This window comes from Amblyomma mixtum, chromosome 7, assembly GCF_055824585.1.
Source record: "Amblyomma mixtum isolate Tamu chromosome 7, ASM5582458v1, whole genome shotgun sequence".
In the NCBI taxonomy this organism is placed as follows: domain Eukaryota; kingdom Metazoa; phylum Arthropoda; class Arachnida; order Ixodida; family Ixodidae; genus Amblyomma; species Amblyomma mixtum.
Window position 1 is genome coordinate 151,793,208 of NC_143018.1, and position 21,636 is coordinate 151,814,843.

Here is a 21,636-nt window from a genome sequence, read left to right on the forward strand (position 1 = left end):
ATCGAGCCTTCGAGTAGTCCTTGGGCGTCCCCTGTCGTGCTTGTTAAAAAGAAAGATCAAACTTGGCGATTCTGCGTCGATTACCGCCATCTGAATGCCGTCACAAAGAAAGACGTCTACCCTTTGCCCCGAATTGACGACGCTCTCGACTGCTTGCACGGCGCCAGTTACTTTTCCTCCATCGATCTTCGCTCAGGGTACTGGCAGATCGCTGTCGATGAACGGGATCGGGAGAAAACCGCCTTTGTCACCCCGGACGGCCTGTACCAGTTTAAAGTCATGCCTTTTGGCCTGTGCAATGCCCCTGCCACCTTCGAGCGCATGATGGACTCCCTCCTGCGCGGTTTTAAGTGGACGACATGCCTCTGCTACTTAGATGACGTGATTGTTTTTTCGTCCACATTCCAAAGCCATCTTCATCGTCTTTCAGCCATCCTTGCCGTCTTCCGTCGCGCTGGTCTTCAACTGAACTCGAAGAAATGTACCTTCGGCCGCCGACAGCTCAAGGTCCTTGGCCACTTGGTCGATTCTGCTGGGATCCAACCCGACCCCGACAAGGTCCGTGCCGTGCGTTCATTTCCTACGCCGCGCTCCTCCGGTGATGTGCGCAGCTTTCTCGGCCTATGTTCCTATTTCCGCCGGTTCATCCAGAACTTTGCGGAAATAGCCCGACCTCTTACCACGCTCCTCAAGAAGGACATCCCGTTCTCTTGGGGACCCCCCCAAGCTGACGCCTTCAGAGCCCTTATCAATGCCCTCACTGCTCCACCTGTGTTGGCTCACTTTGATCCTTCAGCCCCTACGGAACTTCGGACCGATGCGAGCGGCCATGGCATTGGTGCCCTACTTGCTCAGCGGCAACGCAACCAGCTTCGCGTTATTGCGTACGCCAGCCGTCTCCTTTCTGTGTCAGAGCGCAACTATTCTATCACCGAGCGGGAATGCCTCGCCCTGGTTTGGGCTATTGCAAAATTCCGCCCTTACTTGTTTGGGCACCCTTTCTCTGTTATCACGGATCACCACGCCTTATGCTGGCTTTCTTCGCTCAAAGACCCTACAGGCCGGCTGGGGCGCTGGGCTCTTCAAGAGTACACATTTTGTGTCGTCCACAAGTCCGGCCGCTTGCACCAGGACGCGGATTGCTTGTCCCGTTACCCTGTCGATGCGCCTTCCTCCAACGAATGCGAGGCTGACGCCTGCGTCTTATCCATCTCGGCCTTCCGCAACATTGCGCACGAACAGCGCTTGGATTCTTCGCTACGTTCCCTCATCGACCGCCTCACTGCCAACCGCTGTGATGCGTCCCTCGCCCCGTTTGTGCTCCATGAGAACGCCCTCTACCGGCGCAATATGCGGCCTGACGGCGCTGACCTCTTGCTCGTGGTCCCGCAACACCTGCGCCGCAGCGTCCTTGAGCAGCTTCATGACGTTCCCACGGCCGGTCATCTTGGAGTCTCCCGCACCTACGACAGCGTGCGCCGCCGCTTCTTTTGGCCCGGTCTATACCGTTCTGTCCGCCGTTATGTGGCCGCTTGCGAGCTGTGCCAACGACGGAAGACGCCCTCGGTTCTCCCTCCCGGACACCTTCAGCCGATTCCCATCCCCGAAGACCCGTTTTCCCGTGTCGGCCTCGACCTGCTCGGCCCTTTCGGCCCGTCGGACGGCCGGACGGACGGACGGACGGACGGACGGACGGATGGATGGATGGATGGATGGATGGATGGATGGATGGATGGATAGGAGCGCCCCCTTTGAAACGGGGTGGTGGCAATTGCCACCATGCTCAGCTTTTCTTTCTTTATTATTTTTTTGTTTACTGTGTTGGCAATTCTCATTAAGATTCTCCATCACCTTTGCCTACGGTTTCCTACTATTCTAACCTTATGTCACATCTCTGCTTTTCAGCCACCAATCCTCCAATCGCTTTTTGCTGACTTCCACTGCAGATTTATTTACATGACCATTGTTATCTTTAAACCCTAGGGCCTCAGAACTGGAGCGCTGCGTTCAGCGCCACCAACGGCGGCGCCAAGTAATTTGAGGCGGCCGACGCAGCCGGGTTCTTTCGAGTCGTGCGGCGGGAACCATGTCGGTCGTCATATTTTGCGGTTTTAAGGCCATTGAAGACCTTGACAGCTATTTCCGACCACCGATACTCGCGAAAGGACGCCGCCTGCTCGAAAATGGTCACGTCTACAACGTGAAAGAAGTCGACCAGAAAGACATAACCGCGAAGTGTTTCTCGCAACGGAATAGGCATGCATACGACGTCGAACTTCGCGTAAGTAAACAAAGCTTTTTTTGCTTATTCTTGCCCACGTGCATGCTTCTTGCCTAAAACACTGAAGGAGAGAAGGAAGTTTGAAAGAGGTTAATCGGGTTGTTGTTGTTAATCGGGTGTTCTTGTTTGCTAACGATGGCACATTTTCCTCGCGATTTCGTTCCGCAATTTCACATCATGCCAAACATTTTCCTTTGTCACTCGCAGCTTACCACTGGGCGGCGGAGGTTAGAGGAGGGCAGGTGCAGTTGCCGGTACGGTAGTCTTGGCGACTGCAAGCACTGTGCGGCTGTAGCATGCTTCATTAATGAGCACGAGTCCTGCACCAGCGTTGCTCAAGCGTGGGGAAAGCCAGCGGCTAAGCCTGCGCTCAACGACAAAGCATCTATCAGTGAGCTGTTTGGAGGTATGATGGCTTGTTATCACTAATGATGGAACGCACTACCGACTGCAACTCATGCGTTTGTCACCTTGGCACTCCCATGCACGGAAGCGCTCTGATGCATTTTCTTGCAGCGCATGTCTGTTGATGGGATACTTATGTTTGCCTTGTTACCACTCATAGATTGCGCATGTGATTTTTGGTGCTGTAAGCGTGCTTGCCCGACCGTTTGTATGAATGAAAATTTAAAATGTGCCAACCAGTCGTGGGTAGGCTTTTTTCTAACAGCACTACTAATGCAGTTTTCGCCCGGACTACCCAGGAAATTATTCCTTCTTAAGTGATGTGCTTGTGAATGAGTGCACGTGAATTGTTATTAACTTGTGCACTACTGCTTTGATGTGTGGTTGTCATCCTCTTCCTGCCTTTAGAGAACACCAGTCCTTTCGTCAGCAGAAAAGAACCCCAGCAGTACTCACCATTTTATGTCCTTGAGCATTTTAAGGGAATTGAGTCCCCATTTACAGAAGTGCTCCAACAAATGGAAATTAGTGAGTCTGAGATTGCTCACCAGCAAAGCGTACGCGAAGAGCAGGAAGAAAACAGGAGATTGTCGCTCCTTGGAAAGCTCAATGCCTTGCTTCAGCCGCCGAGTAAGCCACTCCATGCATTGGAAATTTGTGGCGATTTCCCAAAGGAAAAAAGATCACTTCCGAAGCATGACAGCGCAGGAAAGGGTATTTTATGATGAGCGCGTTGTATGCAAGTCATTACCTGACCTCTGTGTGGAGACAGCCGGGCAGTCCAGCTGTTTAAGGTATGCCAGTGGTTGCAGAGTAATGTTTCAAGCAATATTACCCGATTGATGCACCATTTTTCATTGAATGTGTTGCAGGTGGCACAAGGAACGCAGGGTGCGTATAACCAGCTCAACAGCTCACACTGTACTGCGGACGCGAAAAACCCTAGAGGAAGTTGCGCAAGGTATCCTTCGGTCAAGAGCATTTTCATCTGAGGCTACAGCATATGGTACATATTCTTTTTTTCTTATGCACAAAGCATTCTTCACCATTGTGGTTCTGTACACCTTAGGACTACGGATGGAACATGTGGCCAGGAGGGAATTTGAGCAGCAACATGGCATCGAGGTTGTTGAGGTGAGTGAAAGGTCTCTGCATGTTTCTGAACAACGTGCTGTAATACTAAAGATAAATGGAATCACAAATATATTTGCAAAATCCATATTTGTACTCCAATAGTTTAACATATTCCTCAAACTGCTAGGTGTGTTGCTGCGCAATGAATGTTTACATTATTGTGTGTCAAACTAAGAGGCAGTGCTTCTTTCAGGTGGGCCTTCTCCTTCACCCTGACCAGCCGTGGCTCTGCGGAAGCCCTGATGGCATTTTCAGTCTTTCTAATGAGACGTGCTTGCTTGAAATCAAATGTCCACACAAATGCAGGGACCAGCCCATTCTTGACGCCTCAGGAAAGACCTGTCTAGAGTACCTCAAGCAGGATGGGGACACTATAATACTGAAAAAGTCGCACAAGTATTACACACAGGTTCAGCTCCTTCTGTACTTGCTAAATGTACAGCAGTGTTTTTTTTTCATTTATTCCACTAAGGGAAACATTACTCTTCAGATAGCCAAGGATAACGCTTTTCTGCAGCAAGCAGTACCAGCCCTCGAAGAATTTTACTTTGAATGGTTCCTGCCAGCCCTTGCAAAAAATAATGTTTCACTTGTATGAATATTTCGACAGCTTAAAGGAAAATAATTCATTTCAAACAGCAGGGACACCAAAGTCTTCATTAAATTTTTTTCTTTGGTATGATTCTTCAGGCATTAATAAACAGCAATCGTCAGAAGTACTAGCATAACCCTCCTAACAGCCTGTCGGGAACAACACACCACAGAAAGGTTTGGTTTATGGTTTATGTGGGTTTAACATCCCAAAGCAACTCAGGCTATGAGGGATGCCGGAGTGAAGGGGTCTGGAAATTTCTACCACCTGGGGTTCTTTAACGTTCACTGACATCACACGGTACACGAGCCTCTAGAATTTTGCCTCCATCGAAATTCGACTGCTACGGCCGGGATCGAACCCTTGTCTTTCGGGTCAGCAGCTGAGCACCGTAACCACTGAGCCACTGTGGCCACCCACCACACAAAGGAGACATGATGCTGTTCTCTGTGATGTGTCATCGTTCCCTACCGGCTGTTAGTATTGTCAGTGATGAACTAACTAGCGGAGTATTAGCTTTTTCTTAATTGTCAGCAGACAATCCGTGTTAAAACCGAACAAGAGATGCGATGGTGTACTTTTGGAGAGAAAAGTCTCCGGGACAACTGAGGCTGATAGCTCTTTTATGTGCTAGTGGCTTGAGGCCACACTTTTTGAGCCTAAATTTGAGTGTATGTGCATTTGTGGCAGTCAAATGGGGTGCTAGTTGAAAAGCAGGATGTGGTAAATGCAGCTTGGTCAATTGGTCAATATTTGCAGCCTGGAGACTTTTACACCCCAATAATACAACAATTTGTAATGTGGGGGGGGGGGGTTAAGAAAGTGTAAACTCATCGCTGCTTTATTTATTGTTTGTTCGCTCCATGCCAGCATGCCGTCCGGCTTGAAGTAAAGATCCCAATGGTATGAGAGGGAAGGGATTGAGAGAAGAGGAGGCGCCATAGTGAAGAGCTGTATATAAATTTTGACCACATGAAGTTCTTTAACTTGTGCCGAGTTTCACCATCAAAACGCAACACTGCAGCTGGAACTGAACATGCATCTGCGGGCTCAGAAGCGGACCGCTGTAACCACTACAGTAGGTTCAACAAACAGCTATTATCTCTTCTGTAGATCTGCATGGCTTCAAACTCTTAGGCAGGAGCCAGTGCTCGATTGTAGAAACTGCAGCTACATTAACAGCTACACGTAGGATAACTAGACATTCCAAAGGATGGTCAGTTTGGCACTCCTTTTTCTTTAGAGTCAGCATCTACGAATACAATGAAGCAACAGATGCCCTTCAAGTGCCAATGATGTTGACCGATTCTCATGCTTTTGTAGTTCACAGCGTAGCGTGACGTCACAGGGGACAGACTGGTACATAGGAATTAACCAGATCATACGAACCGGCCAACACCATTGGCAGCAAAGGATATGTGCTGCAACATTGTTCAGCCGTATCAGACTAGAAAATTTATATTCATAATGAAGGTGCTTTACTTGAAATGAGGCAAAATGGGCCTTCTTTTACCACTATTTTTAACTACTGTATTCAGCCATTCCCGAAAAAAGGTTAACTATGTACATTTTATATCGTATATTTTTCTCTTGCAGTCACCTCACCAGTGTGCCATTTACTGATCATGGATAGGCAATAAACTGGCATTTCTGTGCAACACTTGTTCCTAAGAGCATGATGAATAAAAACGACATTGATGTGGTATTTGCAGTCTTTGTTTATTATTAGACTTGCTAGAGCAGTGCAACAAAAAGCTTTCAGAACTGCTTGTCCTTCTGCACAGTTACACAGCATGACAATGAAGAACAAACATTAAAACAGTATCTGACTCGCTGTAATACACAACATGAATACCCATAAAACAAAGCTAAAGAACCACTCTGGATACAAATGCATAATAAACTTGAATGCGGTTCTTGTCTTCAAGATAGCCCCTCTCTACAGCATGAGACATCAAGGCATGAAATGTTGCATGATAGCATTTAGCACACACACTCTGTCCTGTTACTACAACAGCACAGATCTCAATTGATAGAAAGCATTCTTAACATATAACTGCCTAAACACAGAGCATAATACACTTGTGAGGGCATAGTTGAAGGCCAGCTGGTGTGACAACTTTTAAGGAGCAAAACACTGAACTAATACTAATACACTTAATACAATTACAACAGGAATGTGGTTTTATTTCAAACCAAATGATCTTGGAACAAACAAAGCTTCAGCATATAGTCTTGTGGTCGCGAAAATCTGGTGCAGGTACAGCGGTTAACGGCACGATGAGCCAAAATTGAACATATGCACTATGCGGTATATTAGCTGCGGGCTTGTTAGAGCTCTCATTAGCTGAGCAACACCATGCAACTTAAATGCCCTACAGCCAAGCCCACGTGACTGCAGATGGCACTCTCTCCACTTGTGCAGAGTATTTGTGAATAGGAGGCACTATTGCTACCATTAAAGCCGCACGTCATCCAATCTTCATATGCACTACAAAACCAGGCATTGAATAGCTGCACGCATACAATGACAAAGAAAAAAATGAACACAACCTTGGCATAGCCACCCAAACACAACATCGCAATGTACAGCAATGTATCGCAATGATTAACACAGTTTTTGAGTGCTGAAGGAACTCAGTAACTAAAGATGCATGTCATTGTTTGGTTTTGGTTTTATGGGGCTTAACGTCCCAAAGCGACTAAGGCTGACCCGAAAGACGCGGGTTCGATCCCGGCCGCGGCGGTTGAATTTCTTTGGAGGAGAAATTCCAGAGGCCCGTGTACTGTGCGATGTCAGTGCACGTTAAAGAACCCCAGGTGATCAAATTTCCGGAGCCCTCCACTACGGCGTCTCTCATATACCTTAGTCGCTTTGGGACGTTAAACCCCATAAAACCAAACAACGACATGCATCTTTAGTTACTGAGTTCCTTCAACACTCAAAAACTGTCTTAATCATTCCTTCCGGCTGATTATTGGCAGCTGGAGATTTGCTAGTATGCAGCACATGTGAAAAACTTCAGTCATGCAAGAAATTAGTTCCGTTGGCACTCGGTTGTTCAGTATGTTATAAGTCTTAATTCTTTGAATCATCCTTTAAACGTGAATTCTAATCTGTGCAATGTTGTATGTATCTCTGACCTCCTCAGGTGTAAACTGGCCACCATGCAAAAATGGAGGCATAACAAGTACACAATTCTGGCCCTCCAAAGCTGTGCGAATACCTGGGAATCCTTTGTCGGCTAATACAATGTCTCCAGGTTCAACAATGCTTAGGAAGCCAGAATCCACAGTAATGTGTGCGTCAGAGACCCTGCCCCCATAAGCACTTGAACGGAAACAAATCATTCCGCCAGGTGTTATTGCGAGGAGAAACTTGAGAGTGTAGCCTCCCTTGTAGTTTGAATATAGGGTACGCTCTTGCTGCACAGTTGGTGGCTGTTCGGTGCGCACTTCGGTACAGTCAATAATCATGGTACAGCCAGGGTAGTGTTTTTTAAAAGTCTCTGGCATTGTAGCCTGGATTACTGCGGCGAGGGGACGAAAAATCCATTTTTTAGTCGCGAATGAGAGACTCTTCAGAACACTTTTAAAGTGCCGTGACACTGAGGTTTCATTGACTGAAAACAGAACAGCAAGAGACGAGTAACTGATTCCAAGCTTAAGTTTGAGCAGGAAGATAAGCAGCCTGTTTTGCATTGAAATGTCACATTTTCTCTCTGAATGCACTGGCAGCATACTCAATAGCAATGAAAACACAACATGGCTGACATTGCATAGGTCCTCCAGAGCACTGCTGGACTTTGCAATGCTATCATATCCAGCAAAGTAGCTTGTTCTGTGACTGGGGCCACTGTGCTTGTTCGCAACATCTGGTTTCTGTTGTGTGCCACAGTCCTGCATCTCTCGGTGCGAGACTTGGGTGGATGCCTCCGATCCGTGGATGCAGCTGATAAAGACAGAAAAACTGCCAGCAAAATTGCCTCCACCTTCAGTCTGAATTTCCTGCACGATGTTGAAAAAGGGATAGAAAACACAATGTATTCTTATTGTCGAAGTATGTAACCTAATATATAATACATATAATATATAGGCTAGAAGAGATGGTATAGAGGGAGGGTGCCAGGCTAACTACCTACGGCTCTTCAATATGTACTCAAAGCATAGCACATAGGTGTTTTAGCATTTAGCATTTTTCCTATCTAGAAAGAAAACATTCAAATGCATAATACACATCGGTGAGCCATTAGACATTATATAACTGAGACAACAAATCATAATCGCACAACAGCGTATTAAATGAGCAACACCATATTTTTGCTGCGTGTTTTCTGTTTTCAAATGATGTGTTAGGCATTAGTATACATGGATTACTGCGTGTTATTTCTCCTGGACCGGTAAATAATTTATAACTGAATATCTGTTTCGGTTTCATCAACCGAACGATGGCTGTGACATTTTACAAGAGTAAGTCACGTGAGGCATGAAGAAAAACTGCAATATAACGCCCAATACTTAATCTTAATTGATACAATGCTTAAGGCCCCCGGCTTCAAGAGCTTTCCAGCTCTTGAAGCCGGGTTTGTAAAACAAGAGCGTTTGTAAAACAAAAGATGTATCATAAGTTTTCATACCTCACGTGAGCTAAACACCTCTTAAACATCACAGCCATTGTTCAGTTGATAAACCGAAATGGTGGCAAGAAGAAATTCAATTATAAATTATTTAGCAGTCGTAGGTGGATACCATGTAGTGACAACACCTTATGCATCAATACAGAGAAGAAAACATCCAAATAAAATGAGGTGTTTTAAACACGCCTTTTAGGTACGCTTGATGCAAGTCTGCAAGCATTATTTGCCACAAGAGAAGCAGTGATTTCATACATTTTAGTAATTATAATTTTGACCGTTTGCTGGGAACTTGCCACAGATTTAGGAGCAGTGTGAACTTCAGCAGCAGCACATAATAATTCGAGGCCTTCATGTTCAACTGGAGCACTCGATGTGTCCATTGCTGTAGGCATAATCAGAGCAGGGCAGCTGGCATCGACCTCATCTGTCCCCTGAGGCGATGCAGAAGAGAGGGTGCTGCTCGCTGCTGTGACAGATGAACGCATAGATGCCCTCTGTCTCCACCTGCACCAATATAATGTGATGGTGTTAGCTTTATAAAACTGCGTGACTTTGCACAACACATACCTGCATGCAATTCTAGATATAAATTCCTTTCAGCCTTGAAATAAAAACAAGCCTAAAGTGATAAGCTCATTACACAGTAATGGAGATACCTTTTGAATCTTGCCAGCTGAGCAGCAGGCTGCACTGATTGCTTCTTGTAGACTGGTGGAAATATTGTTGGCAGGTAACCTGGATGAGTCTCGATGGTACTTTTCTCCTCATTTACAAAGTGTTTGCTACAAATCCTTGAATCCTTATTTGGGCACCAATTTGAGGAGTCTTCACCACTGGAATAAAGCATAGGCAATAAGGAGCAGGATCTTCATGCTGGAGAATGTGATGGGCTAGAACAAGCAATCTCGCCATACGCTGGATGTTAGCTACTTGAAAAGTATGCCAGAGAGTAGGTAAATATTTTAACATAGATATACGAACTCAGTGCAGCAGCTGACCATGCTTATTATGACACTGAAGTGGCTTTATCCAGCCCTCTATTTTCTTGCAGTACTTTAAACAAGACTGGAAATCTCAAAACTAGTTGCTATCCAGTGCGATGCTATCCAGGGGGTTGCTGTTCGCTTTGTACCAGTTAAACAGATGCAAAGTTTAAGGAAAAAGCTTCGTCTGACCAAGAGCGCAGGTTGAACAGCATGTAACGAGTCAAACTATGAGCAGCCTCCTTGCATTTTATGAAACGGCTTCGATAGACCCAACAGAAGTTTTCGAAACGACGTCATAATTGTACTATTGCATCTAAAAATCAAAAGTCATGGCTTGAACAGTCGGCGCAGGTGTTTTTGGGCGAGTAACTTGGCACCCAGTGTCGTGCATATCCCCCACGCGCATAATCTTACGGATCGCCACACACAACGGTGCGACTCGCTCCACACCCCACGCCCGGTATTCACCGATTATTATCGTGCTCCGAAGTTCTCACTTCTACGTCTTGGTCGTATGTTGGGTTTAACGTCCCGAAGAGACGCCGTAGTAGAGGTCCGGATAGCGCAGCGCACGGTCATTTTTTCCGGAACGAAATGCGGCCGAAATGCCATACCACGAATTCGCGGGTTTGTCCTTAGAAGCATCGTGGTGCTCTGTCCTTAAAAACGACGAACAGTGCCCCTCGTGCACAGCACGTACACCGCTAATGGGCAAATTTTAAAGCGCGGAGCACGCACTAAAAGCAGGCGCTCTAACCAGCGTGCGGCGGCCCGCGTATGACAGCTCGTTTTCTTCACCGCTCGCCGCAATCGTGTTTTATTCTTGCGTCTGCACACCATCGGACTCACAAACCAACAAAATTCACTTACTTGACGCGACGCACAGCCGCTATCCACTTCTCTCGTCGTTCTTTTTCCCAGGGTTTTCCCGGAAAGCGATACATTTTGACGGTCGTGATTGTGACAATCTTTCACAACCTGCGCTTATTCTTCTTCTTTGCATCCATGGTAGTTGAGCTCAGTGTCGCCATCGAAGCTGTGCAAATCACGCACACTCAGATGAAAATACACACGCTGAAGGAAACGCACACCCAACGACATAGGGCGCTTCTGGGCCGCCTCACTGACTGCACTCGGGATCCGCTAGGTGGCGCCACATGTAGCAGTAAACTTCATTGCAGGGTGCCTATAGCGTGATCCAATCGCTGTTCCAAGCTATGTGTTCTTGAATTGTTCTTCGCCGCCAAGACACACAAGCCTGAAGTTCCTTTTCGTTCGATTGTTGTGTTGGGTTTATTGGCGCATAAGCAACTAAGGCTATCATGCGCCAAGAACAAGGTATGGAAAGATTGGCTTCAGCAGAGTGTAAAAACAATGTTGATAAAAACGGTGGTGTAAAAGGCCTAAAAGTTATTTTTATTACCTGGCTGATTAAATACAAACTTTTTAGAAATGGCTGTTTGCAGAAGCTTTTAAAAGTTGGTTAACCTCCGTGGACATCCTTGGCTTGCCAAGGATCTCGAGGCCCCCAACTACTCAGATAAAAACCTCAGCCTCCTTCTCAGGACTGAGAAAGTGGCTGAGGTGTATCGTTCTAAGCAGAGAAGCACAGAGTCAGAACATTACAGGTTTTGAAGAACACCGGCTTCCCTTAAAAAGCTAAAAACATCAAGTATACTAACGAGTGCATATTCAGCTAAAATCAACGCTGGATGAAATGAGATATGTTCTTTGTAAAATGTAGCAAAATATTTTTTCCTTAATGATTCAAGTTTTGTGCATGATAGTAGTATGTGGTTTACGGTAAGTTCATGTCCGCATTGCTCGCAAACAGGTTTGTCTTTCTTTGTTAGCAGGAAGTTGTGTGTGAGATGTGTGTGTTCTATACGGAGACGAGAGAGAGAGAGAGAGAGAGAGAACAACTTTTATTTAGAAAGCCTGCAGAGTCGGTTAGGCTCCCTCCAAGCAGGGAGGAGAAGCTTTTACCGCGACGCGGCCACTACGTCAATCTCGTGCGTTGTGCTCCTTGAGGTCTTGTTACGTCCCTCGCTACTTCCGCGGGTTCGAGAGGGCCGCCGCCCCCTTCCTGGGGGTGCCGCCCCCCTCTCCTCGGTTTCGCTCGGTCGCTGCCTCTCGAGAGCTGCCGAGACCTCCTTGAGTTGTGTCTTTTGATCACAGCTCCTCGTTGCAGCCTCTAGCTGCGGCGGGATCGTCGTCTTCTCGCTGGCTTCGCGCGGATTTACGCTACAGTCCCAAAGGATGTGAGCCGCGGTGGCTCTCTCCTTCGCGCACAATCTGCATATGTCGCTCGCGTGCACACTCGGACACACGTGCTTAGCTAGCACCGGGGTGAGCAGGGACCCCGTCTGTAACTGTCTATATAACACTGCCTCCTTCCGGGTAAGCCCCGGGTGAGGTGGCGGCATAGTCTGTCTGTTCAGTCTGTACCATTTCACGGCATAAAATAACTTCGATGAATCGTTTTTGGTGTGAGCATGATTTCCATTCGTCTAGAATCGGTTTTACTAAATGTAGCTTATTATTTCTTTTGATATTCCATTGCGACTGCCATTTATTTCTTAATTTGCACTGCACCAACTTCATACCATCTTTGTAGGGAATGTACACTTTCTTTATTTCTTTGTTTCGAGCTTTTCCAGCACATTCATCTGCCTTCTCATTGCCAGTGATTCCAATGTGGCTGGGAACCCAGCAGAATTTTATGTCTTGTCCCTGTATTGTGGCGCTTGTTATGTTGTGTATGATATTACCAATTAGTGGTGTCACAGCATTGCTATGGTGAAGTGAGGTTAGTATGCTCAGAGAATCAGTGTAAATGATACTGTTCTGAATGTTCTCATTTATTATTTTTTCTACAGCCACCAAGACTGCGTAACACTCGGCGGTGAAAATGGATGTACACTCAGGTAGCCGTACTATTTTTTCCCAATTATTCTGAACTACAGCACTTCCCACGTAGTGCGCCGATTTTGATCCATCGGTATAAAATGCTTCGTATTCTCCGTATTTTTCGTTGAGTGCCTAATATTCTTGTAATATCTGTTCATGTGGTGTATGTTTTTTCCGAAATTGTGTTAATGTGAAGTCGCACACAGATGGTAGGCAGTACCAAGGCGTGAGTGGATCAGGTTTGCGGGCAATATTAGGTAATATGTTAATTATGTCTAGTTCTTGGCATTTCTCTTCAAAGCGGAGAAGAAGTGGTCTGATTGCTAGAGGTTTGTTGGTAAATAGTGTTCGGGATGGGCACTTTGTAACGAGTGGGTAACAGATGTGTTTAGGCTGGAAACGGATCTTTAAAATGTATGAGCATGTGAGCATTGTTCGTCTGTCTGCAAGTGGTGGTTCATTGGTTTCCACGTAAAGGCTTTTTATGGGTGATGTCCTGTAAGCACCAGTTGAAAGACGCAAACCCATATTGTGCACAGGGTCCAGTCGCTTCAAGTACGACGGCCTTGCTGATCCATACACTATGCAGCCATAATCTAAAACGGAACGTACTACAGAGCTATAAATCTGTAGAAGGCATACCCGATCAGAACCCCAGTGTTTGCGTGAAAGGACTTTAAGTATGTTCAGTGATAGCGACGCTTTCTTCTTTAGTGCGTTTATGTGAGGCAGGAAAGTAAGCTTTTTATCGAAGGTGATGCCTAGAAATTTGTGTTCCTTTTTTAAAGGCAGTTTGGTTTGGTTTAGGTGTAATGTGGGATCTGTGTGCAAGCCTCGTTTGAGTGAAGAAAGTAAGGCTACTGTTTTCTGTGGTGAGAAGTGGAAGCCATTCTTGTCTGCCCATGTTACCAGTTTGTTGATTGTAAGTTGTACTTGTCTTTCACATGTAGATATTATTTTATTATTTGAAAATACTGTTGGCCGCGAGGCCGTTACAGTGGTGGGGCGTGACACTTGGAAAGCAAAAAGGTTTCGACGATTATACAAAAATACAAAGTGAATCTTCATCTGTACAATCATTTCTTACCGCGTAATGTTTCACTTTGTATACAGAAGCAGTGTTAATAAATATTAACTTGAAAAACAGTTATTTCACACAGAAAAGGAAAAAAAAATAACAACAAAAATTTCTACATTCCCGGCCTTCACCTTAGGTGAGTTGATTAGGCGTATGACACACACACACACACACACACACAAAAAAGAAGAAGAAAAACTTTTTAGTGCGAAGTTGAGATAGCTTTTTCGAAAGTTGTTAATGTACTGGACTGTAAGAGAGATGCTGGTAAATTATTCCATTCTGCTATCGTCTTCGGAAAATAAGAATTAGCATACACATTAATGCGTGGATTCGGGGTTTGGTAACAGTATTCATTGCTTGCTCTGAGATGTGTAAGTTGTTTTGGGACCAAGTAATGGGAGCTATTGATATTGAAGGAATTTCTTGAGAGCTGAAATAAAAATTTTAGTCTGGTTACTCGGCGACGTTCGGCTAGAGGTGGTAAATTGAGAACACACAACATCTCTGTTACAGAATCAGTACGTGCATATCTGGACAGTATGAATCGAGCTGCTCTTCTTTGCACACTTTCAAGTTTTTTTATCAAGCCACTTTCTACAGGATCCCATATAATGCAGGCATATTCTAATGTTGGTCGTACATAAGTTAAATAGGCAGCTAGCTTGGCAGACTATGAGGCCAGTTTCAATCTTCGGCGCAAAAACCAGAGTTTCTTTTCAGCGGCTGAACAGATTTTCAGTACATGATTTTTCCAGCTTAGATCTCTATAAATGAGGACTCCCAGGTATTTAAGTGTTTCCACTGTGGTAAGTGCGGTAGATCCTAGCGTAGAACAGTACTCATGGACATGTTTGGTCCTGTTCGTGACGCGTAAGACTACTGTTTTCTCTTCGTTGATTTTCATTTTCCAGCATTGGCACCATTTTTCGACAGCTACGAGAGCATCATTAAGCGCTTTTTGATTATCTGTATTATTTATACAAGAGTAGAGCAGGCAGTCGTCAGCGAAAAGTCTCACTGTTACATCTTTATCAATATGGGAAGCAATGTCGTTAATATAGATTAAAAATAAAACGGGACCCAAGACGGACCCCTGAGGTACACCGGAGGTTACGTTTAATAATTCTGATTTACTACCATTGATTTCGACAAATTGAGTTCTTCCGCTTAGATAAGCTGATATCCAGTGCACGATTTTATGATTAATACCCATTAATAGTAATTTGTTAATTAAATCACTATGTTGGACCCTGTCAAAAGCCTTCGAAAGGTCAAGGCATATTGCATCGATTTGTTGCTTGTCGTTCAGAGCCTTCGCGAAGTCATTAACGGTCTCTACTAGTTGTGTTACAGTAGACAACTGTTGCCGAAAACCATGCTGATTTGAAAAAAAAGCTTTTGTTGATTCAAGATGTGTATAGATTGCCTTTGATATTATGTGCTCTAGAAGTTTGCAACAAACGCAAGTTAAAGAGATTGGCCTGTAATTTTCAACTGTCTGCCGGTTCCCAGTTTTGTGTACTGGGATCACTTTAGCGGTAAGCCAGTCATTTGGGATCTGTTTCTGTTCGAGTGAGGTTTTGAATATAATAATCAGATAATGGGTTACCCATTCCGCATACCTGCGTAAAAAGGTGTTTGGTATGCTGTCCGGTCCAACAGACTTTTTTACGTTTATATTTAGTACAAGAGATAACACGCCTTCATAAGTGAGCTCAATATCGGGCATTGTTGATTCTTGTATTTGTGACGACAAATTCGATGACACAGTGTTTGTTGCTGGGGTGGTAAACACAGACTGAAAAAACTTATTATGAGCGGTCGCAATCACAGAAGAATCGGTAATCACCTGATCGCCGATAACAATGCTATATGAGCTGTTATCCCGCTGGGACAAGTGACGCCAAAATCGATGGGGAGAAGATTTCATGTAATTAGTTAATGTCACATCATAATTTTTTTTTGGCTTCTCTCAGCATTTTTCGTAAAAGGCTTGATAAGTGAGAGATTAAGCTATAATTTTTTGACACTTTCTTTCTTTGTCGATTAATTCTTCGTTTTAAATGGGTGATATCACGCGAAATCCACGGATTATGTTTGTTTCTTTTCTTTCGTTTTGTTGGAATGTATGAGCTAACAAAGCGGAAAACTATGTCCTTGAATCTTAACCACATGGTATTGACGTCACCTTCTTCTTTAAAACTGTCCAAGGAAAAAGATAGGTGGTCGATAATACTGGTATCATCCGCTTTATCAAAATCAGGTACATGAACGACTCTCTCTTTTAGCCTTTCAAATCCAGGCTGCGCATTTATCTGTATAAAAACAAGTTTGTGATCGGACACACCTTCATCGACATTTACTTCATAGTTGTCGATCCGCCCGTCTAGGAACACCAAGTCCAACGTTGATCTAACAGTGCCTGGAAGATGGAAGATATATTGGAAGATGTGCACGCTATCTGAAGATCATCAACATAGACTGAATATGTTATGAACCTTGGTATTATTTTGTTAAGAGAATTCATTTTTACAATAAAAAGAGTTGTGCTTAAAATACACCCTTGAGGCACTCCATTTTCCTGAATAAAATCCCTCGAGAGGGTTGAGCCTAGACGGACATTAAATGAACGGTTAGATAAAAAGTCTTTAATTGAGTTCAGTATTCTGCCACGGATGCCAAGCTCAGCTAAGTCCTGGAGAATCCCGAACCTCCAGGTAGTATCATATGCTTTTTCTAAATCAAAAAAGACGCTAAGACTTTCTTGCTTGTGTATAAAAGCTTCTCTGACTGTATTTTCGAGACGGACTAGGTGATCTGTAGTTGAGCATCCCTTTTTAAAACCACATTGGTGGATATCAAGAAGTTCACAGGATTGAAGAACAAAGGTTAGTCTTATATTTAGGACACTTTCGAAGGTTTTGGCGAGGCAACTGGTCAGGGCTATGGGTCATAACTGCTAGGAGAAGTTGGGGGTTTACTAGGCTTAAGAAGCGGTACAATAATAGCTTTCTTCCAGGCTTCCGGTATTTTCCCAGATATGAAAATTGTGTTAAAGAATCTTAAAAGTGCGTCCACGGCTGGCTCGGAAAGATGTGCAAGCATTTCATAATGTATTTCGTCGGGTCCTGGAGCAGTTTTTTTGCCGGCAGATAGTACTCTATTGATTTCTTGGAGGGTAATTAGACTATTGTATTCTTCATTTGCGCCTCCACTTGTTGGGAGCCTCTGTTTTTCAGCTGTGTTTTTGTATTTTAAAAAAGACTGTGTATAGTGAGATGAACTTGAAACTGCAGCGAAATGTTCGCCTAATATGTCTGCCTGTTCCTCTATGCTTGTTTGTGTGCCGGGTGTTGTTAAAAAAGGAATTGTGAATGGTGAAAAGGTGCCATTTAATTTTCGAACCTGCTCCCACATTTTTTTAGATGGGATCTGACTGTTGATAGATGAAACATAATTTTGCAATGAAGCTTTCTCGGCACTGCGACGGACGTACCGAGCTTTAGCTTTTGCCTTTTTAAAATTTAAGAGATTTTCATGTGTCGGATACCTGCGGAATTTACCCGACGCTCTATTTTGCTGTTTTTTTGCTTCTTTACAGTCCTTTGTCCACCATACTTTATGGTTTTGTCGCGCTACTCCTGACGACTGAGGAATAGCTGTGAGTGCGGCAGTTATGATACAGTTGGTGAACTTTTCGTTTATCTGGTCGACGGTGAGATTATCTAAAAGTATATTTTCTAAATTTGCATTTGCTCTAAAAAGTAACCAGTCGGCGAGGTGAAGCTTCAAGCGCCGTGGCCTTGTGGGGATTATTTCCGGTGTGGATGTTAAAGTGATTAGTACAGGGAGGTGATCGCTGCCATATGGGTTGTCAATGACGTCCCAGTTAAAATCGTTAAAACAGAAGGTGAACTAAAAGACAAATCTAAACAAGTCATTTTCCCTGAGGCAGGGGAGCAGTAAGTGGCTTTTTCTGTATTTAAAAGGCATACACTATTTGTGAGGATAAAATCTTCGATTATTTGACCCCTAGAGTCACAGCGCTCACTTCCCTAAAAAGGGGAGTGAGCGTTAAAATCCCCGACTACTAGATATGGTTCTGGCAGTTCATTGATGAGTTCCTGTAGGTCACGGACTGTTAATGTTATATGTGGAGGAAGATATACAGAACAGATAGTTATAGTTTTGTAGCTGACAATGCTGACCGCAACTGCCTCCAGTTTTGTTTTGAGTCTGATCTCTTGAGCAGGGACGCCGCTTTGTACGACAATCGCGACGCCTCCCGAGAGTCTATTTGCCTGCTCACGATCTCGTCTAAAAGTTTTATAATGCTTCAGGATGTTCATATGTTGTGGACCTAGATTGGTTTCCTGGAGACATAAGGCTACGGGTGACATTGACCCTAAAATGTTTTTTATGTCATCGTAATTTCTCAACAATCCTCTACAGTTCCACTGAACTAGAAAAGCCATGTTTATGTTTGGGGTAGGGACAATAAAGTGTTTACTTGTTTTCTGGGCCCGTTATGAGGGCCCTATCCTTCTTTCGCTCAAGAGAGCTGTTCCGCCGCTGTAAAGCAGGCGGGCTGGGGGTTAGATCCATCACCTCATCGGAGGTGCTGGAAGACCGCGGTGAAACCGCGGGCGTGTGGGTTTCAGGCCTCCCCCGACGGGGGGAAGTCCTGCGGGATGCTGGCCCATGGGCCGGCATTCCCTGCTTTGGGGTTGCAGAGCAGCCTTCGCTGTCTCTGCCTGGGGCGTGGATGGCCCTGCCATAGGCGCGGTGGAAGTGGCCGCGGCAGGTGCCGGAGTGCTGCGTGGTGCTACGCCCCTGCGCGCCACATCAGCGAAGTTTGGTTTCGCTGTGAAAGAGAAAGTGTTCGTGACTGCGAATCGCTTTCTTGCTTCTCGAAATGATATATTTTCCTTTGTTTTTACGGTGATTATTTCTTTCTCCTTCTTCCAGGACGGACATGCCCTGGAGTACGCAGCATGGTCGCCTTCACAGTTAGCGCAGCGTAGAGCTGCGTCACATTCCTTTGAATGGTGGTCTTTTGATGCACATTTCGCGCAAGTTTTGCGGCCGCGGCAACTCTGTGAGCCGTGGCCAAACCTCTGACAGTTAAAGCATCTTCGGGGGTTAGGGATATAGTGTCTAACATTTACTTTGAGGTATCCAACGTCGATGGTTTCTGGCAATGTGCATGTGTTGAAAGTCTGGACCAGGTGTTTGGTATCTATTTCTTTGTTGTCCTTGCGGATTTTGATTCGGTACACATCAATGACGTTTTGATCGGAAAGGCCTACCAGCATTTCTTTCTCTGTGAGATGTAGAAAATCATTTTCTGCGATGACGCCACGGACAGTGTTGAGGGATCGGTGTGCTGTGATGGAGACAGGTGTCTCCCCCATACACACTATGTTTGCGAGTTTGGAAGTTTGAACATTATCTCGGAGTTCCAGCAATAGATCGCCGCTGGCCATTTTTGATACTTTGTAGCCGGGGCCCAAAGCCTCTGGTAAGCATTTCGATACGATGAAGGGGGATAGAATTCTGGCGTGTTTATCTTGCACTTCACTGTGGACGACATGGAATTTGGCGAATGTTGGTTTCTTTTTTGAAAAAAAGCACTCTGCTTCGTTCCGCACTCTTTTAAGAGAGCGATCAGGTTTGGAAAGGGGGGGAGCCATAAAAAATTGATGTTTTTCGGTCATGGTGCCAGCCACCCACCAGGGAGCCCAACAAGGGGACGGGACAGGAACTTGAAAGCAAGTCCTGCCCACGCCAGCTGTACACCTTAACTATAACCTAATATGACTGAACTCAGGGTTTTTCATTCGATTGTGTCAGAGGCTAACACGTGGCAGTTTGCCATGGCGTCCTATCTTCCAAGGGACTTGAACTCGCTTTCATTATATCCAACTCATACTCGGTGGTACAAGTACAAGAAGTCGTACTAGTTTGTATGGTTGAAAAATGGCAAAATCTTTGCGAGGAAGATCGAGGGATCTGGAGCTATAAGAATTGAGAGCGTATGTGACTTTGATAAGCTTGAGTAGCCATGAGTGAGGACTTCGGCTGATTTACCGACTGGAATACACACAGAAGTAGTTTGTTTAACTCCGAAGTCATTCTGCACTAGATCTTGTCGATACCAACGTAAGGAGCATCAAGAAGCACTGGAATTTATCAAACATCTACTTGTCTGGTTTGCTTGGGTACCTCGATATTGTACTTCTGACTGAAACTAATGTTAACGAATATGAGTCTGATACGTTTATTCTTCCAGGATTTCAATCTTTCTCTTGTTGCCGTGACTCGTGTAGGGGTGGCGGCGCATTAGGATTTGTTAAAGAATGCTGGCACATTCTTGGCACAATGCTGGCACAAAGCTTGTGCTTTTACTGCGGCGGAAGTAGTAGCTCTTTCACTCAGTTGCAAAGACGAGACATTTATTGTGCTAGCAGTTTATCGCCCTCCGAACTCAATACACGAAGTATTTTTTCTGAACTTGCGGAATTTTTAACTCAGCACAATCGAATTACTGTAATAATAGCTGGAGACCTTAATATTGGCATTTCCAAAATAAAGAAACCCGGTGTTGAGTGCTATTTAGATTTACTTGCTTCATACGGAATAGAAAATATGATTTCTAGTTTTACCAGGGAAGAGGTAATGGGAACCTCGGTAAAGCGTCTGGAAATCGACCAGTTATTCTCTATTTTCAAGATTTTAAAGAAAAAGAAGCAATTCTTAGTAATTGCACGAAACTAAAGGGAACGGGCATTGGGGTTCAAAACGATTATTGCGCAGACACGCTTCGAAGGCGAAAACTGCTTTGGGCCAGCGCTCAGAAAGATAAAGATGCAGGAAAGAAGATTTGGCTTGTACATGACAAGATCCGTATTGACGATGACATGTACACGTGGGATGATGCTTCGAACTCGCGTAAGCTGTTATCAAAGCCCAATAAGCTGCAGCCCCAAAGCTAGCGGTTAGGGGCGCGTCAATTTCGCCTGCTCAGTCTGAACGCTAGAAGCATTGTTAACAAAGTGCAAGATTTGGAAGAACTGCTGTTGTTACATGATCCTCATTTCTGCATTATCACTGAGACATGGTTGCATGGTCTGATTCGCAATGACGAAATCGTTCCGGAAGGTTACCAACTATACCGAAGAGAGAGAGTCTCTCGTGGTGGGGGCGTAGTCATTGTTGCGAAGTATGGTACTGAGGTAACAATTGCAGACCAAATCAGTGAACACGAAAGCCTGCTCCTAAAAGTGTCCCTCTGGGGTAACACGTTCTTTCTTTGCGCAGTTTATCGACCTCCATATGCTGATGATTCGTTTCTACTTAAGTTATATGATCATCTTCTAGTATTTTCAGGTAAAAACTTCATTATTACTGGGGATTTTAATCTGCCCTGTATTGACTGGAATCGCGAACAGTATGGCTATTCCGTTGCCGGTGACACACTAATAGATATAATGTACTCTCTTAACCTCGAGCAGATAGTTAAAAATTGTACTCGCGGTAGTTCAATTCTAGACCTACTGCTTATTACCGAAATGTTCTGTAACGGAATAGTTCGCGTGGAGCGTGGTATT

The 21,636-nt window shown here is 44.8% G+C and overlaps 2 protein-coding genes across 2 annotated transcripts in view; both read right to left on the minus strand.

Annotated features, from left to right (window-relative positions):
* Positions 1-21,636, minus strand: part of LOC149337871 (lipase member K-like) — a 316,672-nt gene that overhangs the window by 273,298 nt on the left and 21,738 nt on the right. The window lies entirely within an intron of this gene.
* On the minus strand, positions 6,171-11,128 carry LOC149337876 (uncharacterized). The gene is made up of 5 exons (XM_089553658.1): positions 10,906-11,128; positions 9,706-9,882; positions 9,343-9,553; positions 8,187-8,420; positions 6,171-6,188 (listed from the first exon to the last, which is right to left on the minus strand). The coding sequence occupies exons 1-5, from the start codon at positions 10,977-10,979 to the stop codon at positions 6,171-6,173; spliced, it is 714 nt and encodes a 237-aa protein (XP_089409784.1). The 5' UTR covers positions 10,980-11,128.

What these genes read in the sequence shown, in the direction of transcription:
- LOC149337876 (XM_089553658.1), bottom strand. Translation starts at nt 10,979, where the DNA reads ATGTATCGCTTTCCGGGAAAACCCTGGGAAAAAGAACGACGAGAGAAG. An exon ending in GCGGCTGTGCGTCGCGTCAA is followed by an intron (nt 9,883 to 10,905) that starts GTAAGTGAATTT and finishes GCTTTATTCCAG; the next exon opens with TGGTGAAGACTCCTCAAATT. An exon ending in CAGCTGGCAAGATTCAAAAG is followed by an intron (nt 9,554 to 9,705) that starts GTATCTCCATTA and finishes ATATTGGTGCAG; the next exon opens with GTGGAGACAGAGGGCATCTA.